The sequence below is a fragment of the Perognathus longimembris genome, chromosome 25, assembly GCF_023159225.1.
Source record: "Perognathus longimembris pacificus isolate PPM17 chromosome 25, ASM2315922v1, whole genome shotgun sequence".
Lineage (NCBI taxonomy): Eukaryota > Metazoa > Chordata > Mammalia > Rodentia > Heteromyidae > Perognathus > Perognathus longimembris.
Window position 1 is genome coordinate 11,540,985 of NC_063185.1, and position 25,823 is coordinate 11,566,807.

General features: G+C 45.0%; 1 protein-coding gene across 1 annotated transcript; it reads left to right on the forward strand.

Annotated features, from left to right (window-relative positions):
* The first annotated feature begins 2,787 nt into the window (after positions 1-2,787).
* LOC125341798 (sperm motility kinase-like) lies at positions 2,788-4,497 on the forward strand. Its single transcript, XM_048333884.1, has 2 exons — positions 2,788-3,786; positions 4,465-4,497. The coding sequence occupies exons 1-2, from the start codon at positions 2,788-2,790 to the stop codon at positions 4,495-4,497; spliced, it is 1,032 nt and encodes a 343-aa protein (XP_048189841.1).
* The last annotated feature ends 21,326 nt before the right edge of the window (positions 4,498-25,823 follow it).

A 25,823-nucleotide genomic window follows, 5' to 3' on the forward strand; every position in this document is an offset into this window, starting at 1 on the left:
TTTTGTAAGAATATTGAAGAGATTTTTTTTTAAATGCCAATTCTAGGGCTTGAAACAGGGCTAGGATGTTGTCCCTGAGTTTTTGTTTTTGTGTTTTGTCAACCATGGGGCCTGAACTCAGGGCCTGGGCGCTGTCCCTAAGCTCTAGTGCTGAAGGCTAGCCCACAGCTGCTTGAGTTTTTAAAAATCAAGGTTGGTGCTCTGCCATTTGAACCATAGTTCCACTTCTGGGTTTTTGTTAGTTAATTGGCAATAAGAGTCTGATGAAGCTGGTGACTTTATCCTAGCTACTCAGAAGGCCAAGAGCTGAGGATCATGGTTCAAAGCCAGCCAAGACTGGAAAGTCCAATGAGACTCTAGTCTCCAATGAACCACCAGAAAACCAGAAGTGGCACTGTGGCTCAAGTAGTACAGTGCTAGCCTTGAGCACTAAGAGCTCAGGAACAGAGTCCAGGATCAGAGTTCAAGCCATGCAACTGACTGGGCTGGCTTCAAGCGACGATTTTTAGACCTAAACCTCATGAGTAGCTAGGATTGCAGATATGAGCCACTGGCACTCGGTTTTTATATTTCTTAAATTGGATCATGTCACTTTCCTACCTCCAACCTTCAAGAGCTTCTGTTTCAGAATAGAAGCCAAAGTCCCTACTGTAGCTGAAGGGGATTCCCCTTGGCTAGTGGTTCTCCAACTCATCCAGAGCTTGTTTGAAGCAGGAACCATGGGGCCCTAGCCCTGGCTAGGCAGGCCTGGGCTGGACCTGCTAATGTGTATTTCTAGCAAGTTCCCAGATGACATCACTGCTGCTGGGTGGAGAGCACACTTTGTAGCTCCCTGCTCCTCACAAGCTGGCCACTGCCTGTCCTACAGCAAGCATCTCCTCTACTCCCCCCACTGGCTGTGCTGCAGCTGCTCTGGTCTACTGCCTCTAAGACAGGCCAGACACCCTCGCACTTTGAGCTCATGACCCTGGCTGATTGCTGGGCCTGGGTGCGTTGCCATGATCTCTCCTAAGTCACCTTTACTCATGAGGCTTTTCTAAATTCATACTTCATTGCTGATTGCTAACCCTCCTCCCTGGTAGTCCCTCATTACTACTTTACTTTTTTCATCATATATTTATACAAATATGTATGAGTATACATTCTCTAACCCCCCCAACACACTAAAGCATAGACCGTCAAAAACAAAGCTTTTGTGTTTCTCACTGTTACATGCAAAGTGTCTAGAACGTAATAAGTGCAACAGAAATGAAAGAATGCACTGAGCACTAATATATGCATTATTAAAATGACCTACATGCACCTAAATATACAAGAATTTAGCAGGGGCTGGGGATATGGCCTAGTGGCAAGAGTGCTTGCCTCATATACATGAAGCCCTGAGTTCAATTCCCCAGCACCACATATATAGAAAACAGCCAGAAGTGGCGCTGTGGCTCAAGTGGCAGAGTGCTAGCTCTTGAGCAAAAAGAAGCCAGGGACAGTGCTCAGGCCCTGAGTCCAAGGCCCAGGACTGGCAAAAAAAAAAAAAAAAAAAAAAAAAAAAAATTAGCAGCTCAACAGACTTCAAGTGGGATAAATTCAGAAATGTACACGAAGACACAATCTGATTAAATTGTTAAGGACAGAATCTCCAAAGTCACACACAGCTCATCTCACACAGGAGAGCCTCCATGAGATTATGACCAATTTCTCATTAGAAAACAAAGAAGCCAATAGACAGCAAGGCCTCAGCTAAAGGTGTGAAGGGTCTCCTGTTCTGTGTTCTCATCGTTTATTTTCTTATTGTCTTTTAATTGAAAATAAATCACTTCATCAAGCTGTGGACCAACCATTTTAGAGTATTTTATTTCTGAATCAAACAGTATGGTTCCTCTCATGCAGCTGGATGCCGCTCCAGCAGTCTCTCCACCACTGTGCGGCCCGGGCCCCAGCGCCTGCCCACAGGGAGGCCGAGGGCCTGGGCCTGCAGCCCCGGAACCTGGGATCCCACGGCCCTAGAGCGGGATGGAGGCGCTGGGCCGCGGTCCTTGCGGTTCCCGAGACGTCGCCACGCGGGTGACCGCGGCGTCCACCTCGGGCCACGCGGGTGACCGCGGCGTCCACCTCGGGCCACGCGGGTGACCGCGGCGTCCACCTCGCGTGCTTGGCGGCGGTCCTCGGGCCCTCGCGTCCTTGAGGGCGGCTGGTGCTCGAGGCCTAGGAGCAAGACCGCCACGGGGGCCGATGTCACCGGTACCGCCTGTGATTGGTCCATCCCTCGGTGACGTCACGGGCCCACCTGTGATTGGCCCATTTCCTCACCTGTCATTTCGAGGCCGCGCTGCAGTTGCAGAAGGCGGTTTTTGGCTGTAGCTTGCTCCCTTATGCTGCCCAGTGATCCCGACTGATCTCCAGCCATCCAGACTGATCTCCCGCGAGCCAGACTGATCTCCTGCCATCAGACAGAAGGCTGCATGAAACCTGAGCGAGGTTGAAGCTTTCATTTGGGGGTGGGGGGAGGGAGGGAGGCTTGGGGGATGTGTGGGTTGGGGGGATTTCCATTATTCTGGGGGTTATACTGTGCTAAGCTGAGCTATTGCTGAAATGATTTAGCTAAGTTTAATTAAGATTTAATACCCACCACATTGCTTTATCTAAGTTTAAGATTACATACCTACCCTATTATTTAGCTAAGTTTAAGATTTGCTACCTGGTGTATATATCCAGATAAGTATAGTTAAGGGTAACGACCCAACACATTTCTGTAGCTAAGTAAAGGTTGACTCCCACTGTCCCATCAAGAAAATGGAGTCAAGTCACAGCGAATGTACCACATTCTCCTCCCCAGATGAGGAGGCCCTTACCAGCCAATACTATGTATATCACACCATTGGCTCTGGCACCTTTGGGCATGTGAAGAAGGCCTGTCACCACCTCACAGACAAAGAGGTAGCAGTAAAAATTCTGGATACAAGAGACTACCCCATACTGGTAGAAAATGAGGTGGACATTGTTAAGTCCCTGAGTCACCCCCACCTGATCAGGCTATACCAAGTGATCCAGGGAGAGGAACACGTCTACCTCGTAATGGAAATGGCCACCAAGGGAAACCTGCAGACGTGGATCCAAAATTCTCGCTGCCTTTTTGAGAATGAAGCCAGAAAGCTTCTGCAGCAAATAGTAAGTGCTGTGCAGTACTGTCATCTCAACTGGATTGCACACCTCGACCTAAAGCCTGACAACATCCTAATAGATGAAAATGGCAAGGCCAAACTCAGTGACTTTGGGTTAAGTGTGAGAGTTACCCCAGGGCAGTTGCTCACAGAAGTCCGGGGTGCCTATGTATTCCGTGCCCCTGAGATCTACTTGGAGCAAGCGTATGATGGCTTCAAGGTTGATGTGTGGTGTCTGGGAACAATACTTTTGTTTATGGTGACGGGACAATTCCCTTTTCAAGGGAGCAATACCAACCAGCTACGTGAAGCAATTGTCCACGGCAGGTATGAGATACCATTTCACCTGAGTTCAAAAGGACAAAGCATCATTTCCCAGTTCTTAACTGTAAATCCAGAACACAGGCCAAATATACAACAAGTCATGCTGCACCCATGGTTGGCTCCGATTGAGGAAGGCTCCCTGTATCCAGATGAGCCACTGCCCGATCACCTAGACCCACTGGTTGTCACCATAATGTGTGACATGGGCTACACCGAGCGTCAGATCCATGAATCAGTAACACAGAGGACATTTGACGCTGTGATGGCCACCTACTTGCTTCTACAAAGTGACTTCAAGTCAGACAGTGTCAGCCCTGCGCAATTTGAACACTTGGGTGTTAGGCAATACACAACTTTCACAAACCTTTCCACCTTCCCTCTAGAGGAAAGAGAGAGTTTACCTTCCCAGATTCAATCTTTGCCATTGCCATCTCAGTTTCTGGGGGCCTGGGATGAGAAGCAGTGTGGCAGAAGTGCCTCCCTGCCTGCCATTCCCCTCTGCTTCCTGCAGAGAAGTTCCAGTTCCATGGTCCTCTCCCAGGACCAACCTTGGCCTGCCCTCCACTGCTCCTCCACCCCCAAGAGCCAGGGGGAGATGCAGAGCTGCAAAGCAAAAGCAGAATTTCAATCTCTGCCCCCTGCATGGCCTGAGTATGAGAACAGAGTCTGCACACTTAGCAAGAGTCAGGGCTGCAAGGAGCCTGGAATGGGGCCTAGCAGATTCTCCTGGAATGAAAGTCAAGTGCAGCCAGAGGAGGCTGCACAGCAACTGCCCGCTGTTGTGTCCCCAGCATGCTCAGCAAAGTCCCCTGGCTGCTGTTGTTTTGGGCACAGAGACAACACATCCGAGGAAAATGCCCTTCCCTCTGGACGGCCTCAGGATGATTACAGAGACTCTAGACCCCGAAGAGAGCAGGGAAGAACGGGGGTTTTTGGCAGGATAGTCGCTGCCTTTTGCAGACTGTGCTGCTGTGTGCTTCCCCAGAAAGAGAGCAGTTCCAGGGATGGCAGTGATTGAAAGACCAAAGTCACTGGGAGCCAGATGCCCTGTCATTGACTCACACAACCCCAGTCAGGGGATTTGGACCAACAGGGGCATGCAAGGGAACCTGAGCTGGAGGCTCTGAACACTGCTAACCCCATAGAAGACTGCTCTGATGGTCACCAATTACCCTGCCTGAAAACTCTTGACTGATTTTCTTACCAAAAAATAAAGAAAGAAAGTGAAAGTCCTGCAAAGACAAACAGGGACATTCATCTGAAGGAAACAACTGCGATCCCACTGTCTGTGGTTGCCTGAAAACGCTGTCGGCTCTGTATTCTCCATCCTTAGCACACTTAGGATGAACGCACATAGTGCAGAGGTGTTGGGTCCCACTTTAAACCTAGCTAAATCACTTCATCGCTTAAGCGTGAAGTTATTTTTTAATTAATTCTAATTTCACTTTTAGTGTGTAGACAAATCCCTATTCTCTTCCTTTAGAAATGCACATGGTATAAGTGAATTCCATAGGTGATTTTATAAATATGATATAACCCTCCCTTCTTTAAAATCTAAAAAGAAAAAACAAAAATAAAAAACAAAAAAAAATAAAAAAAATTAAAAAAACAACAACAAAAAACAAAGACAAGCAAAGCAGCCTCGATGGCTGCTGGTGAGGGGTTGACTTGCCCCAGCCCCTGGGGCTAGCAAGCGCGTGAGTCAGGACCTCTGCAGGTGCCCACAACCACCTCCTGGGCGGGGACTCGGCCCAGAGCTCAGGGAATAAGGAACTCAGGTGGAGCCCAGCCTATCAGTTCTCCCAAGGCTGCACAGCCCCAGGGTCAGAGCACAGAGATCCATCTCCACATAGGATGAGAATGGTCACTTCTAAACAGCCCACATCTCTGACAGAATGGAAGGCCAAGGGGTTTTCTGTTGGGTGGGGTAAAGTTTTAGCCCGGTCGGCTTGACTTCAATTTAACTTTCTTTGCTTTGTTCTTCTTTCCTCCCTTAAAAGAAATTCATAGTTTTTCTTTGTATTTTATTAAAAATTCCTTTCAGGTTTTTTCTCTTTTCCAACTTACATTATTCTTCACCACTCTCCTTCTCTCTGTCTTTTTTTTTTTTTTTCCTGATGGTCAAGACCTTGGAATCAGCTCTTGAGCACTGACCCTGAGTTTTCCTGCCCACGATCTACCATTTGCACTACAGTTCAAGCAACCTGTTTGTTTGTTTTCCTTCCTTCCTTCCTTCCTTCCTTCCTTCCTTCCTTCCTTCCTTCCTTCCTTCCTTCCTTCCTTCCTTCCTCCCTCCCTCCCTCCCTCCCTCCTTTCTTTCTTCTTCTTTCTTTCTTTCTTTCTTTCATTATTTCTTTCCTGTGTGTGTGTGATTTATTGCTTACAATTCTCATGGTTTTTCCCACCTGGCTTGGGTGAGAATTAAGATTCACAACCATCAACCTCCTAAGAATCTAGAATTTTAGGGAAGAACAAACATCACTCTGATCTCTAAGATCTTTCAGGGGCTTTTCTCTTCTTTTACCCTCCTTTCCATTCATTTTATTATGATTATTTTGTTATTGTTGTTATGGAGTGGGGGGCTGCTGACCCTAGAGCTTGCACTCAGGCCTGAACATGCTCCTTGGGTTTTTTTGTTTGTTGCTTGGTTGGTTGGTTTGGTTTGGTTTGGTCATGGTGGTGTTGTGTGTTTTCTTTCTCAATTCTAGCGGGCTCTACAATTTGAGCCAAAGCTCAGGTTGTGACTTTTCGTTTTTATTTGAGTGTTAATCCTGCTGATGCTAAGGATGGAACTCAGGGACTGCCTGCCAATTTTCCCTGATTTTTCTATGTTTTTTGTTTCTGCTCAGGGTTAGCAGGCTTCACAAACCTTGAGCCACAGCAGAACTGCTGGCTTTTTGTTGTTGTTTTGTGCTGGTTGGTTCTGGTGGGTGAACCCAGGCACTGGCTACATTTCTTCATTTCTCCCTTCAAACCTAGCAGGCTCTACAAAGTTTAGCCACAAGTGAATTTCTGCCTCTGTGTGTGTGTGTGTGTGTGTGTGTGTGTGTGTGTGCGTGCGTGTGTGTTTGGTACTTTTTGTCTTTTGGTTTTTGGTTCTTGTGCTAGGGCTAGAACTTAGGGCCTCCTCACTGCCCAAGAGTTGTGTTTTTGTTTTTGTTTTCATTTCTGTGCTTAAACCAAGGAAGGTGTACGGGTCAAGCCAAAACTGGATGGCTGGAGTGTTTTTTCTTTATTGTGTCATTGTTTATTTTTTGGCCAGTCCTGGGGACTTGGGACTCAGGGCCTGAGCGCTGTCCCTGGACTGTTTTTGCTTCTAACCACAATCCTCAGATTTCACCCAGCATGAGTAGCTTAGATTACAGGTATGAGTCTTGATTTTAAAATCTTAATTTGGCTCTTCTTTACCTTCCTTTTCATGTATTGTTCTTTTTTGTGTACTTATTGTTTTTTGTTAGTGCAGGTTTTAGGGCTTGTTTAATTACCCAGAGGTGGTGGTGGTTGTTTCTCTTACTTTCTCTCTCTCTCTCTCTCTGTCTCTCTCTTTATGTCTAAAATGCTTCACACATTGAGCCACACATCAACTTCGGTGGGTTTTCTTGTTTTCCTTTTTTTTCTTTTGCCAGTCCTGTCCCTGGCTTCTTCTTTTTTTTTTTTTTTTTTGCACAATGCTAGCACTCTTCCACTTGAGCCACAGTCCCACATCTGGCTTTTTCTGTTTATGTGGTGCTGAAGAATCAAACTCAGGACTTCATGCAAGCACTCTACTGCTAAGCCATATTCCCTGCCACTCTGGGGTTTTCTTGTTGTTGGCTTTTTAAATTTTTTTTGGTTGGTCAGTTGTGGGGCTTGAACTCTGGGCCTGGGCACTGTCCCTGAGCTATTCAGCTCCAGTCTAGAGCTCTACCACTTTGAGCCACAGTGCCACTTGCGGTTTTAGGGTGGTTCCTTGGAGATAAAAGTATCATGGACTTTCCTTCCCAGGCTGGCTTTGAACCGTGATCCTCAGATCTCAGCCTCCAGAGTTAGCTTGGGCTACAGAGGTGAGCCACTCCCACATGGCTGCTTTTTCTTTTCTCCTTCCTTCCTTCCTTCCTTCCTTCCTTCCTTCCTTCCTTCCTTCCTTCGTTCCTTCATTCCTTCCTTCGTTCCTTCCTTCCTTCCTTCGTTCCTTCGTTCCTTCCTTCCTCCCTCCCCCTCCTTTCTTTCTTTCTGTCTCTCTCTCTTTCTTTCTCTCTATCTCTCCTTCCTTCCTTCCTTCCTTCCTTCCTTCCTTCCTTCCTTCCTTCCTTCCTTCCTTCCTTCCTTCCTTCCTTCCTTTCTTTCTTTCTTTCTTTCTTTCTTTCTTTCTTTCTTTCTTTCTTTCTTTCTTTCTTTCTGTATTTGTCTCTGAGCTCTTCAGCTCAAGTCTAGAGCTCTACCACTGTGAGCCACAGTGCCACGAATGATTTTCTGGTGGTTCCTTGGAGATAAAAGTCTCAGGGACGGTGCTGCCCAGGCTGGCTTCGAACCACGATCCCCAGATTTCACCTACCATGAGCATCTTGGATAACAGGTATGAGTCTCAATATTAAAATCTTTACTTGACTCTCCTTATCCTTTTGTAAATTTACGGCTCTTGTTGTTATGGCTGTTGCTGTTGCTGCTGCAGGTTTTATGGCTTCTTTTTAAAGGCCTGGCCACTCTCCCTGAAGTTCTTTTTTTTCTCTTTCTCTCTTTAAAACAGGCTCCACACCTTGAGCCATGGCTCAACTTCTGCTTTTTTGTTTTTGTGGAAGTTCTAGAACTTGAATTCAGGGAATGGCCACTTCATCTCAGTTTTTCTTTTCTATTTTCCTCACAGCAAGCAGGCTCTACTACCTTAGCCACAGCTCAACTTCTATTTTTTGTTTGTGTGTTTTTAGGGTATTTTTTTTTTTTGGTGGTTAACAGGAGATAAGAGTCCTAGGAGTAGTCTAGGCACTACAGAGAGAGTTGAAATCTGAGGATCATGGTTCAAAGCCATCCTGGGCAGGAAAGTCCATGAGACTCTTATCTCCAGTTAACCACCAACAGGCAGGAAGTAGCAGAGCTCTAGCCAAGAACTAAACATCTCAAGGTTAAGCCAGATGACTGAACATACACACTAAAACAAGTCTCATGGACTTTCCTGCCCAGGCTGGCTTTGCACCATGATCCTCAGATTTCACCCCCCATGAGCATCTTGGATAACAGGCATGAGTCTCCATATTAAAATCTTTTTTTTTTTGGCCAGTCCTGGGCCTTGGACTCAGTGCCTGAGCACCGTCCCTGGCTTCTTCCCGCTCAAGGCTAGCATACTGCCACCTGAGCCACAGCGCCCCTTCTGGTCATTTTCCATATGTGTAGTGCTGGGGAATCGAACCCAGAGCTTCATGTGTAGGAGGCAAGCAGTCTTGCCACTAGGCCATATTCCCAGCCCCTCCATATTAAAATCTTTAATTGACTTTCGTTTGCCTTTTTCTTTTTCATTTACAGTTCTGGATATTGCTTTGTTGTTGTTGACAGTGCAGGTTTTATGACCTGTTATTAAAGGCCTTGCCATAGTCCCTGAACTTCTTTTCTTTCTCTCTCTCTGTCTTTCTGTCTCTGTCTCTGCCTCTGTGTCTGTCTGTGTCTGTCTGTCTGTCTGTCTCTGTCTCATTAGAGCAATCTTCACACCTTGAACCACAGCTCAACTTCGGCTTTTTTGTTTTGATGTGATTTGTAGTACTTGAACTCCGGCAATGGCTACTTCATCTCAGTTTTTATTTTCTTTTTTCCTCACAGCTAGCAGGCTCTACTAACTTAGCGACAGCTCAACTTCTGTTTTTTCTTTGTTTGTTTGTTTTGAAGGTTTTTTTTTTGGAGGTTAATAGGAGATAAAAGTCCTATGATTAGTCAAGGCACTACAGAGAGGATTGAAATCTGAGGATCAGGGTTCAAAGCCAGCCTGGGCAGGAAAGTCCATGAGACTCTTATCTCCAGTTAACCACCAACAGGCAGGAGGTAGCAGAGCTCTAGCCATGAACTAAACACCTCAAGGTTAAGCCAGATGACTGAACACACACACTAAAACAAGTCTCATGGACTTTCCTGCCCAGGCTGGCTTTGAACCCTGTTCCTGAGATTTCAGTGACCTGAGCAGGTAGGGTTACAGGTTTGAGCCAACATTTAAAAATTCTTACCTCGATCTTTAATTCATTCACCTTACTTTTCATTTATTTATTTAAATTGCTATTATTGACAGAGCTTTGCCACTTTGCTCAGTTTATCCTTTTTTCTTTTCTGAAAACTAGTTTGCTCTACAATTGGGCCAAAGACCAATTTCTTTCTTTCGTTATTCCTTCCCTTCATTCTCTTTCTTTTGTTATTTCTCTCTTCCTTTCTTTTTTTTTTGGCCAGTCCTGGGGCTTGGACTCTGGGCCTGAGCACTGTCGCTGGCTTCTTTTTGCTCAAGGCTAGCACTCTGCCACTTGAGCCACAGCGCCACTTCTGGCTATTTTCTGTATATGTGGTGCTGGGAAATTGAACCCAGGGCCTCATGTACATGAGGCAGGCACTCTTGCCACTAGACCATATCCCTAGCACCCCTTTCTTTTTTTCTTTACTTCCTTCTTTCTCTCTGTCTCCCTTACCCCATTCTTCCTTTCTCTCCTTCCTTCCTTCCTTCCTTCCTTCCTTCCTTCCTTCCTTCCTTCCTTCCTTCCTTCCTTCCTCCTTTCCTGGTGGTTAATTGGAGATAAGATTCCATGAGATGTCAAGGGGACTACTCCGTGTCCTAAAATGTGATGATTTTAGTTCAAAGCCAGCCTGGACAGGAACGTCAATGAGACTCATGTCTCCAGTTAACCACCAAGAGGCAGGAAGCAGTAGAGCCCTAGCTATAAGCTAAACACAGCAAGTTCAAGCCCCATCCCGCCTCCCGCCAGCATACACCAAATCCGGTCTCATGGACTACCCTGCCCAGGCTGTATTTGAACCACGATCCTCAGATTTCTCCCACCATGAGCATCTTGGATAACAGGTATGAGTCTCAATATTAAAATCTTTAATTGGCTCTCCTTTGCCTTTGCTTTTTTCATTTACGGTTCTGGTTATTGTTTTGTTGTTCTTGACAGTACAGGATTTATGACTTGTTAATGAAGGCCTTGCCATAGTTGCTGAATTACTTCTCTTCCTCCTCTTCCTCCTCCTCCTCCTCCTCCTCCTCCTCCTCCTGCTCCTGCTCCTCTCCTTCTCCTTCTCCTTCTTCTTCTTCTTCCCTCTGTCACTGTCTCTATTTCTTTCTCTGTCTCTGTGTCTCTTTCTCTGTCTCTCTGTCCTTGTCCTTCTGTCTCTGTGTCTGTCTGTCTGTCTGTCTGTGTCTCTTCCCCTCTCTCTCTCATTAGAGCAAGCTTCACACCTTGAGCTACAGCTGAACTTCTGCTTTTTTCTTTTTGTGGAAGGTCTAGACTTGAAGCAAGGGCATGTCTACTGCTTCTCAGGTTTTTTTCTCTTTTTTATTCACAGCTAACAGACTCTACCACCTTAGCCACAGCTCAACTTCTGTCTACTTTTTGTTTTTGAGTTTTTTGTAGTGGTTAAATAGGAGATAAGAGTCCCAGGAGTATTCAAGGCACTACCGAGATTTGAAGTGTGAGGATCGTGGTTCAAAGCCAGCCTGGCAGGAAAGTTCATGAGACACTTATCTCCAGTTAACCAACCAGAGGCAGGAAGTAGTAGAGCTCTAGCCATGAGCAAAATACAGCAAGTTCAAGCCAACCCCTGGCACACAAGAAAACCAGTCTCATGGACTATCCTGCCCAGGCTGGAGTTGAACCACGATCCTTAGATTTCACCCAACATGAGCATCTTGGATAACAGATATGAGTCTCAATATTAAAATCTTTAATTGGTTCTCATTTGCCTTTGTTTTCCATTTGTAGTTCTGGTTATGTTCTTGTTGTTGTTGACAGTGCAGGTTTTATGACTTGTTATTAAAGCCTTGCCATTGTCCCAGAATTTCTTTCCTTTCTCTATCCCCCCTCTTTCTCTCTCTCTCTCTCTCTCTCTCTCTCTCTATCTCTCTTTCTCTCTCTCTCATTAGAGCAAGCGTCACACCTTGAGCCATAGCTCAACATCTGCTTGTTTGTTTTTGTGGAAGTTCTAGAACTTGAACTCTGGGCATGGCCACTTCATCTCAGTTTTTCTTTCATTTTCTCCTCATAGCAAGCAGGCTCTACTACCTTAGCCACAGCTCAACCTCTGTCTGTTTTTTGTTTGTGTGTTTTGAGGGTTTGTGTGTTTGTTTTTGTTTTGGTGGTTAATAGGAGATAAGAGTCCTAGGAGTAGTCTAGGCACTACAGAGAGAGTTGAAATCTGAGGATCATGGTTCAAAGCCAGCCTGGGCAGGAAAGTCCATGAGACTCTTATCTCCAGTTAATCACCAACAGGCAGGAAGTAGCAGAGCTCCAGCCAAGAACTAAACATCTCAAGGTTAAGCCAGATGACTGAACACACACACTAAAACAAGTCACATGGCCTTTCCTGCCCAGGCTGGCTTTGCACCATGATCCTCAGATTTCACCCCCCATGAGCATCTTGGATAACAGGCATGAGTCTCCATATTAAAATCTTTTTTTTTTGGTCAGTCCTGGGCCTTGGACTCAGTGCCTGAGCACCGTCCCTGGCTTCTTCCCGCTCAAGGCTAGCACACTGCCACCTGAGCCACAGCGCCCCTTCTGGTCATTTTCCATATGTGTAGTGCTGGGGAATCGAACCCAGAGCTTCATGTGTAGGAGGCAAGCAGTCTTGCCACTAGGCCATATTCCCAGCCCCTCCATATTAAAATCTTTAATTGACTTTCGTTTGCCTTTTTTCTTTTTCATTTACAGTTCTGGATATTGTTTGGTTGTTGTTGACAGTGCAGGTTTTATGACCTGTTATTAAAGGCCTTGCCATAGTCCCTGAACTTCTTTTCTTTCTCTCTCTCTGTTACTCTGCCTCTGTCTCTGTGTCTTTCTGTGTCTGTCTGTCTGTCTGTCTGTCTGTCTCTGTCTCATTAGAGCAATCTTCACACCTTGAACCACAGCTCAAGTTCTGCTTTTTTGTTTTGGTGTAATTTCTAGTACTTGAACTCTGGGCATGGCCACTTCATCTCAGTTTTTCTTTTCTTTTTTCCTCACAGCTAGCAGGCTCTACTACCTTAGCGACAGCTCAACTTCTGTCTGTTTTATTTTTTTTTGTTGTTGTTTGTTTGTCTTTGAAGTTTTTTTTTGGAGGTTAATAGGAGATAAAAGTCCTAGGATTAGTCAAGGCACAACAGAGAGGTTTGAAATCTGAGGATCAGGGTTCAAAGCCAGCCTGGGCAGGAAAGTCCATGAGATTCTTATCTCCAGTTAACCACCAACAGGCAGGAAGTAGCAGAGCTCTAGCCATGAACTAAACACCTCAAGGTTAAGCCAGATGACTGAACACACACACTAACACAAGGCTCATGGACTTTCCTGCCCAGGCTGGCTTTGAACCCTGTTCCTGAGATTTCAGTGACCTGAGCAGGTAGGGTTACAGGTTTGAGCCAACATTTAAAAATTCTTACCTCGATCTTTAATTCATTCACCTTACTTTTCATTTATTTATTTAATTGCTATTATTGACAGAGCTTTGCCACTTTGCTCAGTTTATCCTTTTTCTTTTCTGAAAACTAGTTTGCTCTACAATTGGGCCAAAGACCAATTTCTTTCTTTCGTTATTTCTTCCCTTCATTCTCTTTCTTTTCTTATTTCTCTCTTCCTTTCTTCTTATATTTTTTTTTTTTGGCCAGTCCTGGGGCTTGGACTCTGGGCCTGAGCACTGTCCCTGGCTTCATTTTGCTCAAGGCTAGCACTCTGCCACTTGAGCCACAGCGCCACTTCTGGCCATTTTCTGTATATGTGGTGCTGGGAAATCGAACCCAGGGCCTCATGTACATGAGGCAGGCACTCTTGCCACTAGACCATATCCCCAGCTCCCCTTTCTTTTTTTCTTTACTTCCTTCTTTCTCTCTGTCTCCCTTACCCCATTCTTCCTTTCTCTCCTTCCTTCCTTCCTTCCTTCCTTCCTTCCTTCCTTCCTTCCTTCCTTCCTTCCTTCCTTCCTTCCTTCCTTCCTTCCTCCTTTCCTGGTGGTTAATTGGAGATAAGATTCCATGAGATGTCAAGGGGACTACTCCGTGTCCTAAAATGTGATGATTTTAGTTCAAAGCCAGCCTGGACAGGAACGTCAATGAGACTCATGTCTCCAGTTAACCACCAAGAGGCAGGAAGCAGTAGAGCTCTAGCTATAAGCTCAACACAGCAAGTTCAAGCCCCATCCCGCCTCCCGCCGGCATACACCAAATCCGGTCTCATGGACTACCCTGCCCAGGCTGTATTTGAACCACGATCCTCAGATTTCTCCCACCATGAGCATCTTGGATAACAGGTATGAGTCTCAATATTAAAATCTTTAATTGGCTCTCCTTTGCCTTTGCTTTTTTCATTTACGGTTCTGGTTATTGTTTTGTTGTTCTTGACAGTACAGGATTTATGACTTGTTAATGAAGGCCTTGCCATAGTTGCTGAATTACTTCTCTTCCTCCTCTTCCTCCTCCTCCTCCTCCTCCTCCTGCTCCTGCTCCTCTCCTTCTCCTTCTCCTTCTTCTTCTTCTTCTTCCCTCTGTCCCTGTCTCTATTTCTTTCTCTGTCTCTGTGTCTGTGTCTTTCTCTGTCTCTCTGTCCTTGTCCTTCTGTCTCTGTGTCTGTCTGTCTGTCTGTCTGTGTCTCTTCCCCTCTCTCTCTCATTAGAGCAAGCTTCACACCTTGAGCCACAGCTGAACTTCTGCTTTTTGGTTTTTGTGGAAGGTCTAGACTTGAAGCAAGGGCATGGCTACTGCTTCTCAGGTTTTTTTCTCTTTTTTATTCACAGCTAACAGACTCTACCACCTTAGCCACAGCTCAACTTCTGTCTGCTTTTTGTTTTTGAGTTTTTTGTAGTGGTTAAATAAGAGATAAGAGTCCCAGGAGTATTCAAGGCACTACCGAGACTTGAAATGTGAGGATCGTGGTTCAAAGCCAGCCTGGGCAGCAAAGTACATGAGACACTTATCTCCAGTTAACCAACAAGAGGCAGGAAGTAGTAGAGCTCTAGCCATGAGCAAAATACAGCAAGTTCAAGACAACCCCTGGCACACATGAAAACCAGTCTCATGGACTATCCTGCCCAGGCTGGAGTTGAACCACGATCCTCAGATTTCACCCAACATGAGCATCTTGGATAACAGATATGAGTCTCAATATTAAAATCTTTAATTGGTTCTCATTTGCCTTTTTTTTCCATTTATAGTTCTGGTTATGTTCTTGTTGTTGTTGACATTGCAGGTTTTATGACTTGTTATTAAAGCCTTGCCATTGTCCCAGAATTTCTTTCCTTTCTCTATCCCTCCTCTTTCACTCTCTCTCTCTCTCTCTCTCTCTCTCTCTCTCTCTCTCTCTTTTTCTCTCTCTCTCATTAGAGCAAGCGTCACACCTTGAGCCATAGCACAACATCTGCTTTTTTGTTTTTGTGGAAGTTCTAGAACTTGAACTCCGGGCATGGCCACTTCATCTCAGTTTTTCTTTCATTTTCTCCTCATAGCAAGCAGGCTCTACTACCTTAGCCACAGCTCAACCTCTGTCTGTTTTTTGTTTGTGTGTTTTGAGGGTTTGTGTGTGTGTGTTTTTTTTTTTTGGTGGTTAATAGGAGATAAGAGTCCTAGGAGTAGTCTAGGCACTACAGAGAGAGTTGAAATCTGAGGATCATGGTTCAAAGCCAGCCTGGGCAGGAAAGTCCATGAGACTCTTATCTCCAGTTAACCACCAACAGGCAGGAAGTAGCAGAGCTCTAGCCAAGAACTAAACATCTCAAGGTTAAGCCAGATGACTGAACACACACACTAAAACAAGTCTCATGGACTTTCCTGCCCAGGCTGGCTTTGCACCATGATCCTCAGATTTCACCCCCCATGAGCATCTTGGATAACAGGCATGAGTCTCCATATTAAAATCTTTTTTTTTTGGCCAGTCCTGGGCCTTGGACTCCGTGCCTGAGCACTGTCCCTGGCTTCTTCCCGCTCAAGGCTAGCACACTGCCACCTGAGCCACAGCGCCCCTTCTGGTCATTTCCATATGTGTAGTGCTGGGGAATCGAACCCAGAGCTTCATGTGTAGGAGGCAAGCAGTCTTGCCACTAGGCCATATTCCCAGCCCCTCCATATTAAAATCTTTAATTGACTTTCGTTTGCCTTTTTTCTTTTTTTTTTTTTTTTTGGCCAGTCCTGGGCCTTGGACTCAGGGCCTGAGCACTGTCCCTGGCTTCTTCCCGCTCAAGGCTAGCACTCTGCACTTGAGCCACAGCGCCGCTTCTGGCCGTTTTCTGTATATGTGGTGCTGGGGAATCGAACCTAGGGCCTCGTGTATCCGAGGCAGGCACTCTTGCCGCTAGGCTATATCCCCAGCCCGCCTTTTTTCTTTTTAATTTACAGTTCTGGATATTGTTTGGTTGTTGTTGACAGTGCAGGTTTTATGACCTGTTATTAAAGGCCTTGCCATAGTCCCTGAACTTCTTTTCTTTCTCTCTCTCTGTTACTCTGCTTCTGTCTCTGTCTCTGCCTCTGTGTCTTTCTGTGTCTGTCTGTCTGTCTGTATCTGTCTAATTAGAGCAATCTTCACACCTTGAACCACAGTTCAACTTCTGCTTTTTTGTTTTGGTGTAATTTCTAGTACTTGAACTCTGGGCATGGCCACTTCATCTCAGTTTTTCTTTTCTTTTTTCCTCACAGCTAGCAGGCTCTACTACCTTAGCGACATCTCAACTTCTGTCTGTTTTTTTTTGTTGTTGTTGTTGTTTGTTTTTGAAGGTTTTTTTTGGAGGTTAATAGGAGATAAAAGTCCTAGGATTAGTCAAGGCACAACAGAGAGGTTTGAAATCTGCGGATCAGGGTTCAAAGCCAGCCTGGGCAGGAAAGTCCATGAGATTCTTATCTCCAGTTAACCTCCAACAGGCAGGAAGTAGCAGAGCTCTAGCCATGAACTAAACACCTCAAGGTTAAGCCAGATGACTGAACACACACACTAACACAAGGCTCATGGACTTTCCTGCCAGGCTGGCTTTGAACCCTGTTCCTGAGATTTCAGTGACCTGAGCAGGTAGGGTTACAGGTTTGAGCCAAATTTAAAAATTCTTACCTCGATCTTTAATTCATTCACCTTACTTTTCATTTATTTATTTAAATTGCTATTATTGACAGAGCTTTGCCACTTTGCTCAGTTTATCCTTTTCTTTTCTGAAAACTAGTTTGCTCTACAATTGGGCCAAAGACCAATTTCTTTCTTTCGTTATTACTTCCCTTCATTCTCTTTCTTTTCTTATTTATGTCTTCCTTTCTTATTATTATTATTTTTTTGGCCAGTCCTGGGGCTTGGACTCTGGGCCTGAGCACTGTCCCTGGCTTCATTTTGCTCAAGGCTAGCACTCTGCCACTTGAGCCACAGCGCCACTTCTGGCCATTTTCTGTATATGTGGTGCTGGGAAATGGAACCCAGGGCCTCATGTACATGAGGCAGGCACTCTTGCCACTAGACCATATCCCCAGCTCCCCTTTCTTTTTTTCTTTACTTCCTTCTTTCTCTCTGTCTCCCTTACCCCATTCTTCCTTTCTCTCCTTCCTTCCTTCCTTCCTTCCTTCCTTCCTTCCTTTCTTCCTTCCTTCCTTCCTTCCTTCTTCATTCTTTCCACCCTTCCTCCCTCCCTCCCTCCCTCTCTCCCTCCCATCCTTCCTCCCTTCCTTCCTTCCTTCCTTCCTTCCTTCCTTCCTTCCATCCTCCCTTCCTTCCTTCCTTCCTTCCTTCCTTCCTTCCTTCCTTCCTTCCTTCCTTCCTTCCTTCCTTCCTTCCTTCCTTCCTTCCTTCCTCCTTTCCTGGTGGTTAATTGGAGATAAGATTCCATGAGATGTCAAGGGGACTACTCCGTGTCCTAAAATGTGATGATTTTAGTTTAAAGCCAGCCTGGACAGGAACGTCAATGAGACTCATGTCTCCAGTTAACCACCAAGAGGCAGGAAGCAGTAGAGCTCTAGCTATAAGCTCAACACAGCAAGTTCAAGCCCCATCCCGCCTCCCGCCAGCATACACCAAATCCGGTCTCATGGACTACCCTGCCCAGGCTGTATTTGAACCACGATCCTCAGATTTCTCCCACTATGAGCATCTTGGATAACAGGTATGAGTCTCAATATTAAAATCTTTAATTGGCTCTCCTTTGCCTTTGCTTTTTTCATTTACGGTTCTGGTTATTGTTTTGTTGTTCTTGACAGTACAGGATTTATGACTTGTTAATGAAGGCCTTGCCATAGTTGCTGAATTACTTCTCTTCCTCCTCTTCCTCCTCCTCCTCCTCCTCCTCCTGCTCCTGCTCCTCTCCTTCTCCTTCCCCTTCTACTTATTCTTCTGCTTCCCTCTGTTACTGTCTCTATTTCTTTCTCTGTCTCTGTGTCTGTGTCTTTCTCTGTCTCTCTGTCCTTGTCCTTCTGTTTCTGTGTCTGTCTGTCTGTCTGTCTGTCTGTCTGTGTCTCTTCCCCTCTCTCTCTCATTAGAGCAAGCTTCACACCTTGAGCTACAGCTGAACTTCTGCTTTTTTCTTTTTGTGGAAGGTCTAGACTTGAAGCAAGGGCATGTCTACTGCTTCTCAGGTTTTTTTCTCTTTTTTATTCACAGCTAACAGACTCTACCACCTTAGCCACAGCTCAACTTCTGTCTACTTTTTGTTTTTGAGTTTTTTGTAGTGGTTAAATAGGAGATAAGAGTCCCAGGAGTATTCAAGGCACTACCGAGATTTGAAGTATGAGGATCGTGGTTCAAAGCCAGCCTGGGCAGGAAAGTTCATGAGACACTTATCTCCAGTTAACCAACAAGAGGCAGGAAGTAGTAGAGCTCTAGCCATGAGCAAAATACAGCAAGTTCAAGCCAACCCCTGGCACACATGAAAACCAGTCTCATGGACACTCCTGCCCAGGCTGGAGTTGAACCACGATCCTCAGATTTCACCCAACATGAGCATCTTGGATAACAGATATGAGTCTCAATATTAAAATCTTTAATTGGTTCTCATTTGCCTTTGTTTTCCATTTGTAGTTCTGGTTATGTTCTTGTTGTTGTTGACAGTGCAGGTTTTATGACTTGTTATTAAAGCCTTGCCATTGTCCCAGAATTTCTTTCCTTTATCTATCCCCCCTCTTTCTCTCTCTCTCTCTCTCTCTCTCTCCTCTCTCTCTCTCTCTCTCTCTCTCTCTCTCTCTCTCTCTCTTTTTTCTCTCTCTCTCATTAGAGCAAGCGTCACACCTTGGGCCATAGCTCAACATCTGCTTTTTTGTTTTTGTGGAAGTTCTAGAACTTGAACTCCGGGCATGGCCACTTCATCTCAGTTTTTCTTTCATTTTCTCCTCATAGCAAGCAGGCTCTACTACCTTAGCCACAGCTCAACCTCTGTCTGTTTTTTGTTTGTGTGTTTTGAGGGTTTGTGTGTGTGTGTGTGTGTGTGTGTGTGTGTGTGTGTGTTTTTTGGTGGTTAATAGGAGATAAGAGTCCTAGGAGTAGTCTACAGAGAGAGTTGAAATCTGAGGATCATGGTTCAAAGCCAGCCTGGGCAGGAAAGTCCATGAGACTCTTATCTCCAGTTAACCACCAACAGGCAGAAAGTAGCAGAGCTCCAGCCAAGAACTAAACATCGCAAGGTTAAGCCAGATGACTGAACACACACACTAAAACAAGTCTCATGGACTTTCCTGCCCAGGCTGGCTTTGCACCATGATCCTCAGATTTCACCCCCCATGAGCATCTTGGATAACAGGCATGAGTCTCCATATTAAAATCTTTTTTTTTTTGGCCAATCCTGGGCCTTGGACTCAGTGCCTGAGCAGCGTCCCTGGCTTCTTCCCGCTCAAGGCTAGCACACTGCCACCTGAGCCACAGCGCCCCTTCTGGTCATTTTCCATATGTGTAGTGCTGGGGAATCGAACCCAGAGCTTCATGTGTAGGAGGCAAGCAGTCTTGCCACTAGGCCATATTCCCAGCCCCTCCATATTAAAATCTTTAATTGACTTTCGTTTGCCTTTTTTTTTCATTTACAGTTCTGGATATTGCTTTGTTGTTGTTGACAGTGCAGGTTTTATGACCTGTTATTAAAGGCCTTGCCATAGTCCCTGAACTTCTTTTCTTTCTCTCTCTCTGTTACTCTGCCTCTGTCTCTGTGTCTTTCTGTGTCTGTCTGTGTCTGTCTGTCTCTGTCTCATTAGAGCAATCTTCACACCTTGAACCACAGCTCAACTTCTGCGTTTTTGTTTTGGTGTAATTTCTAGTACTTGAACTCTGGGCATGGCCACTTCATCTCAGTTTTTCTTTTCTTTTTTCCTCACAGCTAGCAGGCTCTACTACCTTAGCGACAGCTCAACTTCTGTCTGTTTTATTTTTTGTTGTTGTTGTTTGTTTGTTTTTGAATTTTTTTTGGAGGTTAATAGGAGATAAAAGTCCTAGGATTAGTCAAGGCACTACAGAGAGGTTTGAAATCTGAGGATCAGGGTTCAAAGCCAGCCTGGGCAGGAAAGTCCATGAGATTCTTATCTCCAGTTAACCACCAACAGGCAGGAAGTAGCAGAGCTCTAGCCATGAACTAAACACCTCAAGGTTAAGCCAGATGACTGAACACACACACTAACACAAGGCTCATGGACTTTCCTGCCCAGGCTGGCTTTGAACCCTGTTCCTGAGATTTCAGTGACCTGAGCAGGTAGGGTTACAGGTTTGAGCCAACATTCAAAAATTCTTACCTCGATCTTTAATTCATTCACCTTACTTTTCATTAATTTATTTGAATTGCTATTATTGACAGAGCTTTGCCACTTTGCTCAGTTTATCCTTTTTCTTTTCTGAAAACTAGTTTGCTCTACAATTGGGCCAAAGACCAATTTCTTTCTTTCATTATTTCTTCCCTTCATTCTCTTTCTTTTCTTATTTCTCTCTTCCTTTCTTTGTTTTTTTTTTTTTTTTTTGGCCAGTCCTGGGGCTTGGACTCGGGGGCCTGAGCACTGTCCCTGGCTTCATTTTGCTCAAGGCTAGCACTCTGCCACTTGAGCCACAGTGCCACTTCTGGCCATTTTCTGTATATGTGGTGCTGGGAAATGGAACCCAGGGCCTCATGTACATGAGGCAGGCACTCTTGCCACTAGGCCATATCCCCAGCTCCCCTTTCCTTTTTTCTTTACTTCCTTCTTTCTCTCTGTCTCCCTTACCCCATTCTTCCTTTCTCTCCTTCCTTCCTTCCTTCCTTCCTTCCTTCCTTCCTTCCTTCCTTTCTTCCTTCCTTCCTTCCTTCCTTCCTTCCTCCTTCTTTCCTTCCTCCCTCGCTCCCTTCCTCCCTCTCTCCCTGCCATCCTTCCTTCCTTCCTTCCTTCCTTCCTTCCTTCCTTCCTTCCTTCCTTCCTTCCTTCCTTCCTTCTTCCTTCTTTCCTTCCTCCCTCGCTCCCTTCCTCCCTCTCTCCCTCCCATCCTACCTTCCTTCCTTCCTTCCTTCCTTCCTTCCTTCCTTCCTTCCTTCCTTCCTTCCTTCCTTCCTTCCTCCTTTCCTGGTGGTTAATTGGAGATAAGATTCCATGTGATGTCAAGGGGACTACTCCGTGTCCTCAAATGTGATGATTTTAGTTCAAAGCCAGCCTGGACAGGAACGTCAATGAGACTCATGTCTCCAGTTAACCACCAAGAGGCAGGAAGCAGTAGAGCTCTAGCTATAAGCTCAACACAGCAAGTTCAAGCCCCATCCCGCCTCCCGCCGGCATACACCAAATCCGGTCTCATGGACTACTCTGCCCAGGCTGTATTTGAACCACGATCCTCAGATTTCTCCCACCATGAGCATCTTGGATAACAGGTATGAGTCTCAATATTAAAATCTTTAATTGGCTCTCCTTTGCCTTTGCTTTTTTCATTTACGGTTCTGGTTATTGTTTTGTTGTTCTTGACAGTACAGGATTTATGACTTGTTAATGAAGGCCTTGCCATAGTTGCTGAATTACTTCTCTTCCTACTCTTCCTCCTCCTCCTCTTCCTCCTGCTCCTGCTCCTCTCCTTCCTCTTCTCCTTCTTCTTCTTCTTCTTCTTCTTCTTCCCTCTGTCACTGTCTCTATTTCTTTCTCTGTCTCTGTGTCTGTGTCTTTTCTGTCTCTCTGTCCTTGTCCTTCTGTCTCTGTGTCTGTCTGTCTGTCTGTGTCTCTTCCCCTCTCTCTCTCATTAGAGCAAGCTTTACACCTTGAGCCACAGCTGAACTTCTGCTTTTTTGTTTTTGTGGAAGGTCTAGACTTGAAGCAAGGGCATGGCTACTGCTTCTCAGGTTTTTTTCTCTTTTTTATTCACAGCTAGCAGGCTCTACCACCTTAGCCACAGCTCAACTTCTGTCTGCTTTTTGTTTTTGAGTTTTTTGTAGTGGTTAAATAGGAGATAAGAGTCCCAGGAGTATTCAAGGCACTACCGAGACTTGAAATGTGAGGATCGTGGTTCAAAGCCAGCCTGGGCAGGAAAGTTCATGAGACACTTATCTCCAGTTAACCAACCAGAGGCAGGAAGTAGTAGAGCTCTAGCCATGAGCAAAATACAGCAAGTTCAAGACAACCCCTGGCACACATGAAAACCAGTCTCATGGACTCTCCTGCCCAGGCTGGAGTTGAACCACGATCCTCAGATTTCACCCAACATGAGCATCTTGGATAACAGATATGAGTCTCAATATTAAAATCTTTAATTGGTTCTCATTTGCCTTTTTTTTCCATTTACAGTTCTAGTTATGTTCTTGTTGTTGTTGACAGTGCAGGTTTTATGACTTGTTATTAAAGCCTTGTCTTTGTCCCAGAATTTCTTTCCTTTCTCTATTCCCCCCTCTTTCTCTCTCTCTCTCCCTCTCTCTCTCTATCTCTCTCTTTCTCTCTCTCTCTCATTAGAGCAAGCGTCACACCTTGAGCCATAGCTCAACATCTGCTTTTTTGTTTTTGTGGAAGTTCTAGAACTTGAACTCCGGGCATGGCCACTTCATCTCAGTTCTTCTTTCATTTTCTCCTCATAGCAAGCAGGCTCTACTACCTTAGCCACAGCTCAACCTCTGTCTTTTTTTTGTTTGTGTGTTTTGAGGGTTTGTGTGTTTGTTTTTGTTTTGGTGGTTAATAGGAGATAAGAATCCTAGGAGTAGTCTAGGCACTACAGAGAGAGTTGAAATCTGAGGATCATGGTTCAAAGCCAGCCTGGGCAGGAAAGTCCATGAGACTCTTATCTCCAGTTAACCACCAACAGGCAGGAAGTAGCAGAGCTCTAGCCAAGAACTAAACATCTCAAGGTTAAGCCAGATGACTGAACACACACACTAAAACAAGTCTCATGGACTTTCCTGCCCAGGCTGGCTTTGCACCATGATCCTCAGATTTCATCCCGCTTGAGCATCTTGGATAACAGGTATGAGTCTCCATATTAAAATCTTTTTTTTTGGCCAGTCCTGGGCCTTGGACTCAGTGCCTGAGCACCGTCCCTGGCTTCTTCCCGCTCAAGGCTAGCAAACTGCCACCTGAGCCACAGCGCCCCTTCTGGTCATTTTCCATATGTGTAGTGCTGGGGAATCGAACCCAGAGCTTCATGTGTAGGAGGCAAGCAGTCATGCCACTAGGCCATATTCCCAGCCCCTCCATATTAAAATCTTTAATTGACTTTCGTTTGCCTTTTTTGTTTTCATTTACAGTTCTGGATATTGTTTTGTTTTTTTTTTTGGCCAGTCCTGGGCCTTGGACTCAGGGCCTGAGCACTGTCCCTGGCTTCCTTTTGCTCAAGGTTAGCACTCTACCACTTGAGTCACAGCGCCACTTCTGGCCGTTTTCTGTATATGTGGTGCTGGGGAATTGAACCCAGGGCCTCATGTATACGAGGCAAGCTCTCTTGCCACTAGGCCATATCCCCAGCCCCTGGATATTGTTTTGTTGTTGTTGACAGTGCAGGTTTTATGACCTGTTATTAAAGGCCTTGCCATAGTCCCTGAACTTCTTTTCTTTCTCTATGTCTGTTACTCTGCCTATGTCTCTGTCTCTGCCTCTGTGTCTTTCTGTGTCTGTCTGTCTGTCTGTCTCTGTCTCTGTCTCATTAGAGCAATCTTCACACCTTGAACCACAGCTCAACTTCTGCGTTTTTGTTTTGGTGTAATTTCTAGTACTTGATCTCCGGGCATGGCCACTTCATCTCAGTTTTTCTTTTCTTTTTTCCTCACAGCTAGCAGGCTCTACTACCTTAGCGACAGCTCAACTTCCGTGTTTTTTTTTTTTGTTGTTGTTGTTGTTTGTTTGTTTTTGAAGGGTTTTTTTTGGAGGTTAATAGGAGATAAAAGTCCTAGGATTAGTCAAGGCATTACAGAGATATTTGAAATCTGAGGATCAGGGTTCAAAGCCAGCCTGGGCAGGAAAGTCCATGTTACTCTTATTTCCTGTTAACCACCAACATTCAGGAAGTAGCAGAGCTCTAGCCATGAACTAAACACCTCAAGGTTAAGCCAGATGACTGAACACACACACTAAAACAAGGCCCATGGACTTCCTGCCCAGGCTGGCTTTGAACCCTGTTCCTCAGATTTCAGTGACCTGAGAAAGTAGGGTTACAGGTTTGAGCCAACATTTAAAAATTACCTCGATCTTCAATTCATTCAGCTTCCTTTTTATTTATTTATTTAATTTGCTATTGTTGATAGAGCTTTGCTGCTTTTGCTCAGTTTTTCTTTTTTCTTTTCTGAAAACTAGCTTGCTCTACAATTGGGTTAAAGACCAATTTCTTTCGTTATTTCCTCCCTTCCTTCTCTTTCTTTTCTTATTTCTCTCTTCATTTTTGTCTGTCTTTACTTTCTCTCTTTCTCTCTCTCTCCTTTACCCCATTCTTCCTTTCTCTCCCTCTTTCTTCCTCTCCCTCTTCCTTTCTTTTTTTCCTCCTTCCTTCGTTCGTTCCTTCATTACTTCCTTCGTTCCTTCGTTCGTTCGTTCGTTCCTTCTTTCCTTTCTTCCTTCCTTTCTTCCTTCCTTCCTTCCTTTCTGGTGGTTAATTTGAGATAAGAGTCCATGAGATGTCAAGGGGACTACACCGTGTCCTAAAATCTGATGATTGTGGTTCACAGCCATCCTGGACAGGAAAGTCCATGAGACTCATGTCTCCAGTTAACCACCAAGAGGCAGGAAGCGGTAGAACTCTAGCTATGAGCAAAACACGGCAAGTTCAAGCCCGCCCCGCCTCCCCCAGGCATACACTAAATCCGGTCTCATGGACTATCCTGCCCAGGCAGGAGTTGAACCACGATCCTCAGATTTCACCCACCATGAGCATCTTGGTTAAGAGATATGAGTCTCAATATTAAAATCTTTAATTGGTTCTCTTTTGCCTTTTTTTTCCATTTACAGTTCTAGTTATGTTCTTGTTGTTGTTGACAGTGCAGGTTTTATGACTTGTTACTAAAGGCCTTGCCATTGTCCCTGAATTTCATTTCTTTCTCTCCCCCCCCTCTCTATCTCTATCTGTCTCATTAGAGTAGTCTTCAAACCTTCAGCCACAACTCAACTTCTGCTTTTTTGTTTTTGTGAAAGTTCTAGAAATTGAACTGCGGGCATGGCCACTTCATTTCATTTTTTCTTTTCTTTTCTCCTCACAGCTAGCAGGCTCTACTACCGTAGCCACAGGTCAACTTCTGTCTGTTTTTTGTTTGTGTGTTTTGAGGGTTGTTGTTTTTTTTTTGGTGGTTAATAGGAGATAAGAGTCTTAGGAGTAGTCTAGGCACAACAGAGAGTTGAAATCTGAGGATCATGGTTCAAAGCCAGCCTGGGCAGGAAAGTCCATGAGACTCATCTTCAGTTAACCACCAACTGGCTTAGGAAGTAGCAGAGCTCTAGCCATGAACTAAACACCTCAAGGTTAAGCCAGATGATTGAACATACACACTAAAACAAGTCTCATGGACTTTCCTGCCCTGGCTGGCTTTGAACCCTGTTCCTGAGATTTCAGTGACCTGAGCAGGTAGGGTTACTGGTTTGAGACAACATTAAAAAATTTTTACCTCTATCTTTAATTCATTCACCTTCTTTTCATTCTTTTATTTATATTGCTATTGTTGATAGAGCTTTGCCACTTTTGCTCAGTTTTTCTTTTTTCTTTTCTGAAAACTAGTTTCCTCCACAACCTGGCCAAAGACCAATTTCTTTCTTTCGTTATTTCCTCCCTCCCTTCTCTTTCTTTTCTTATTTCTCTCTTCCTTTCTTTC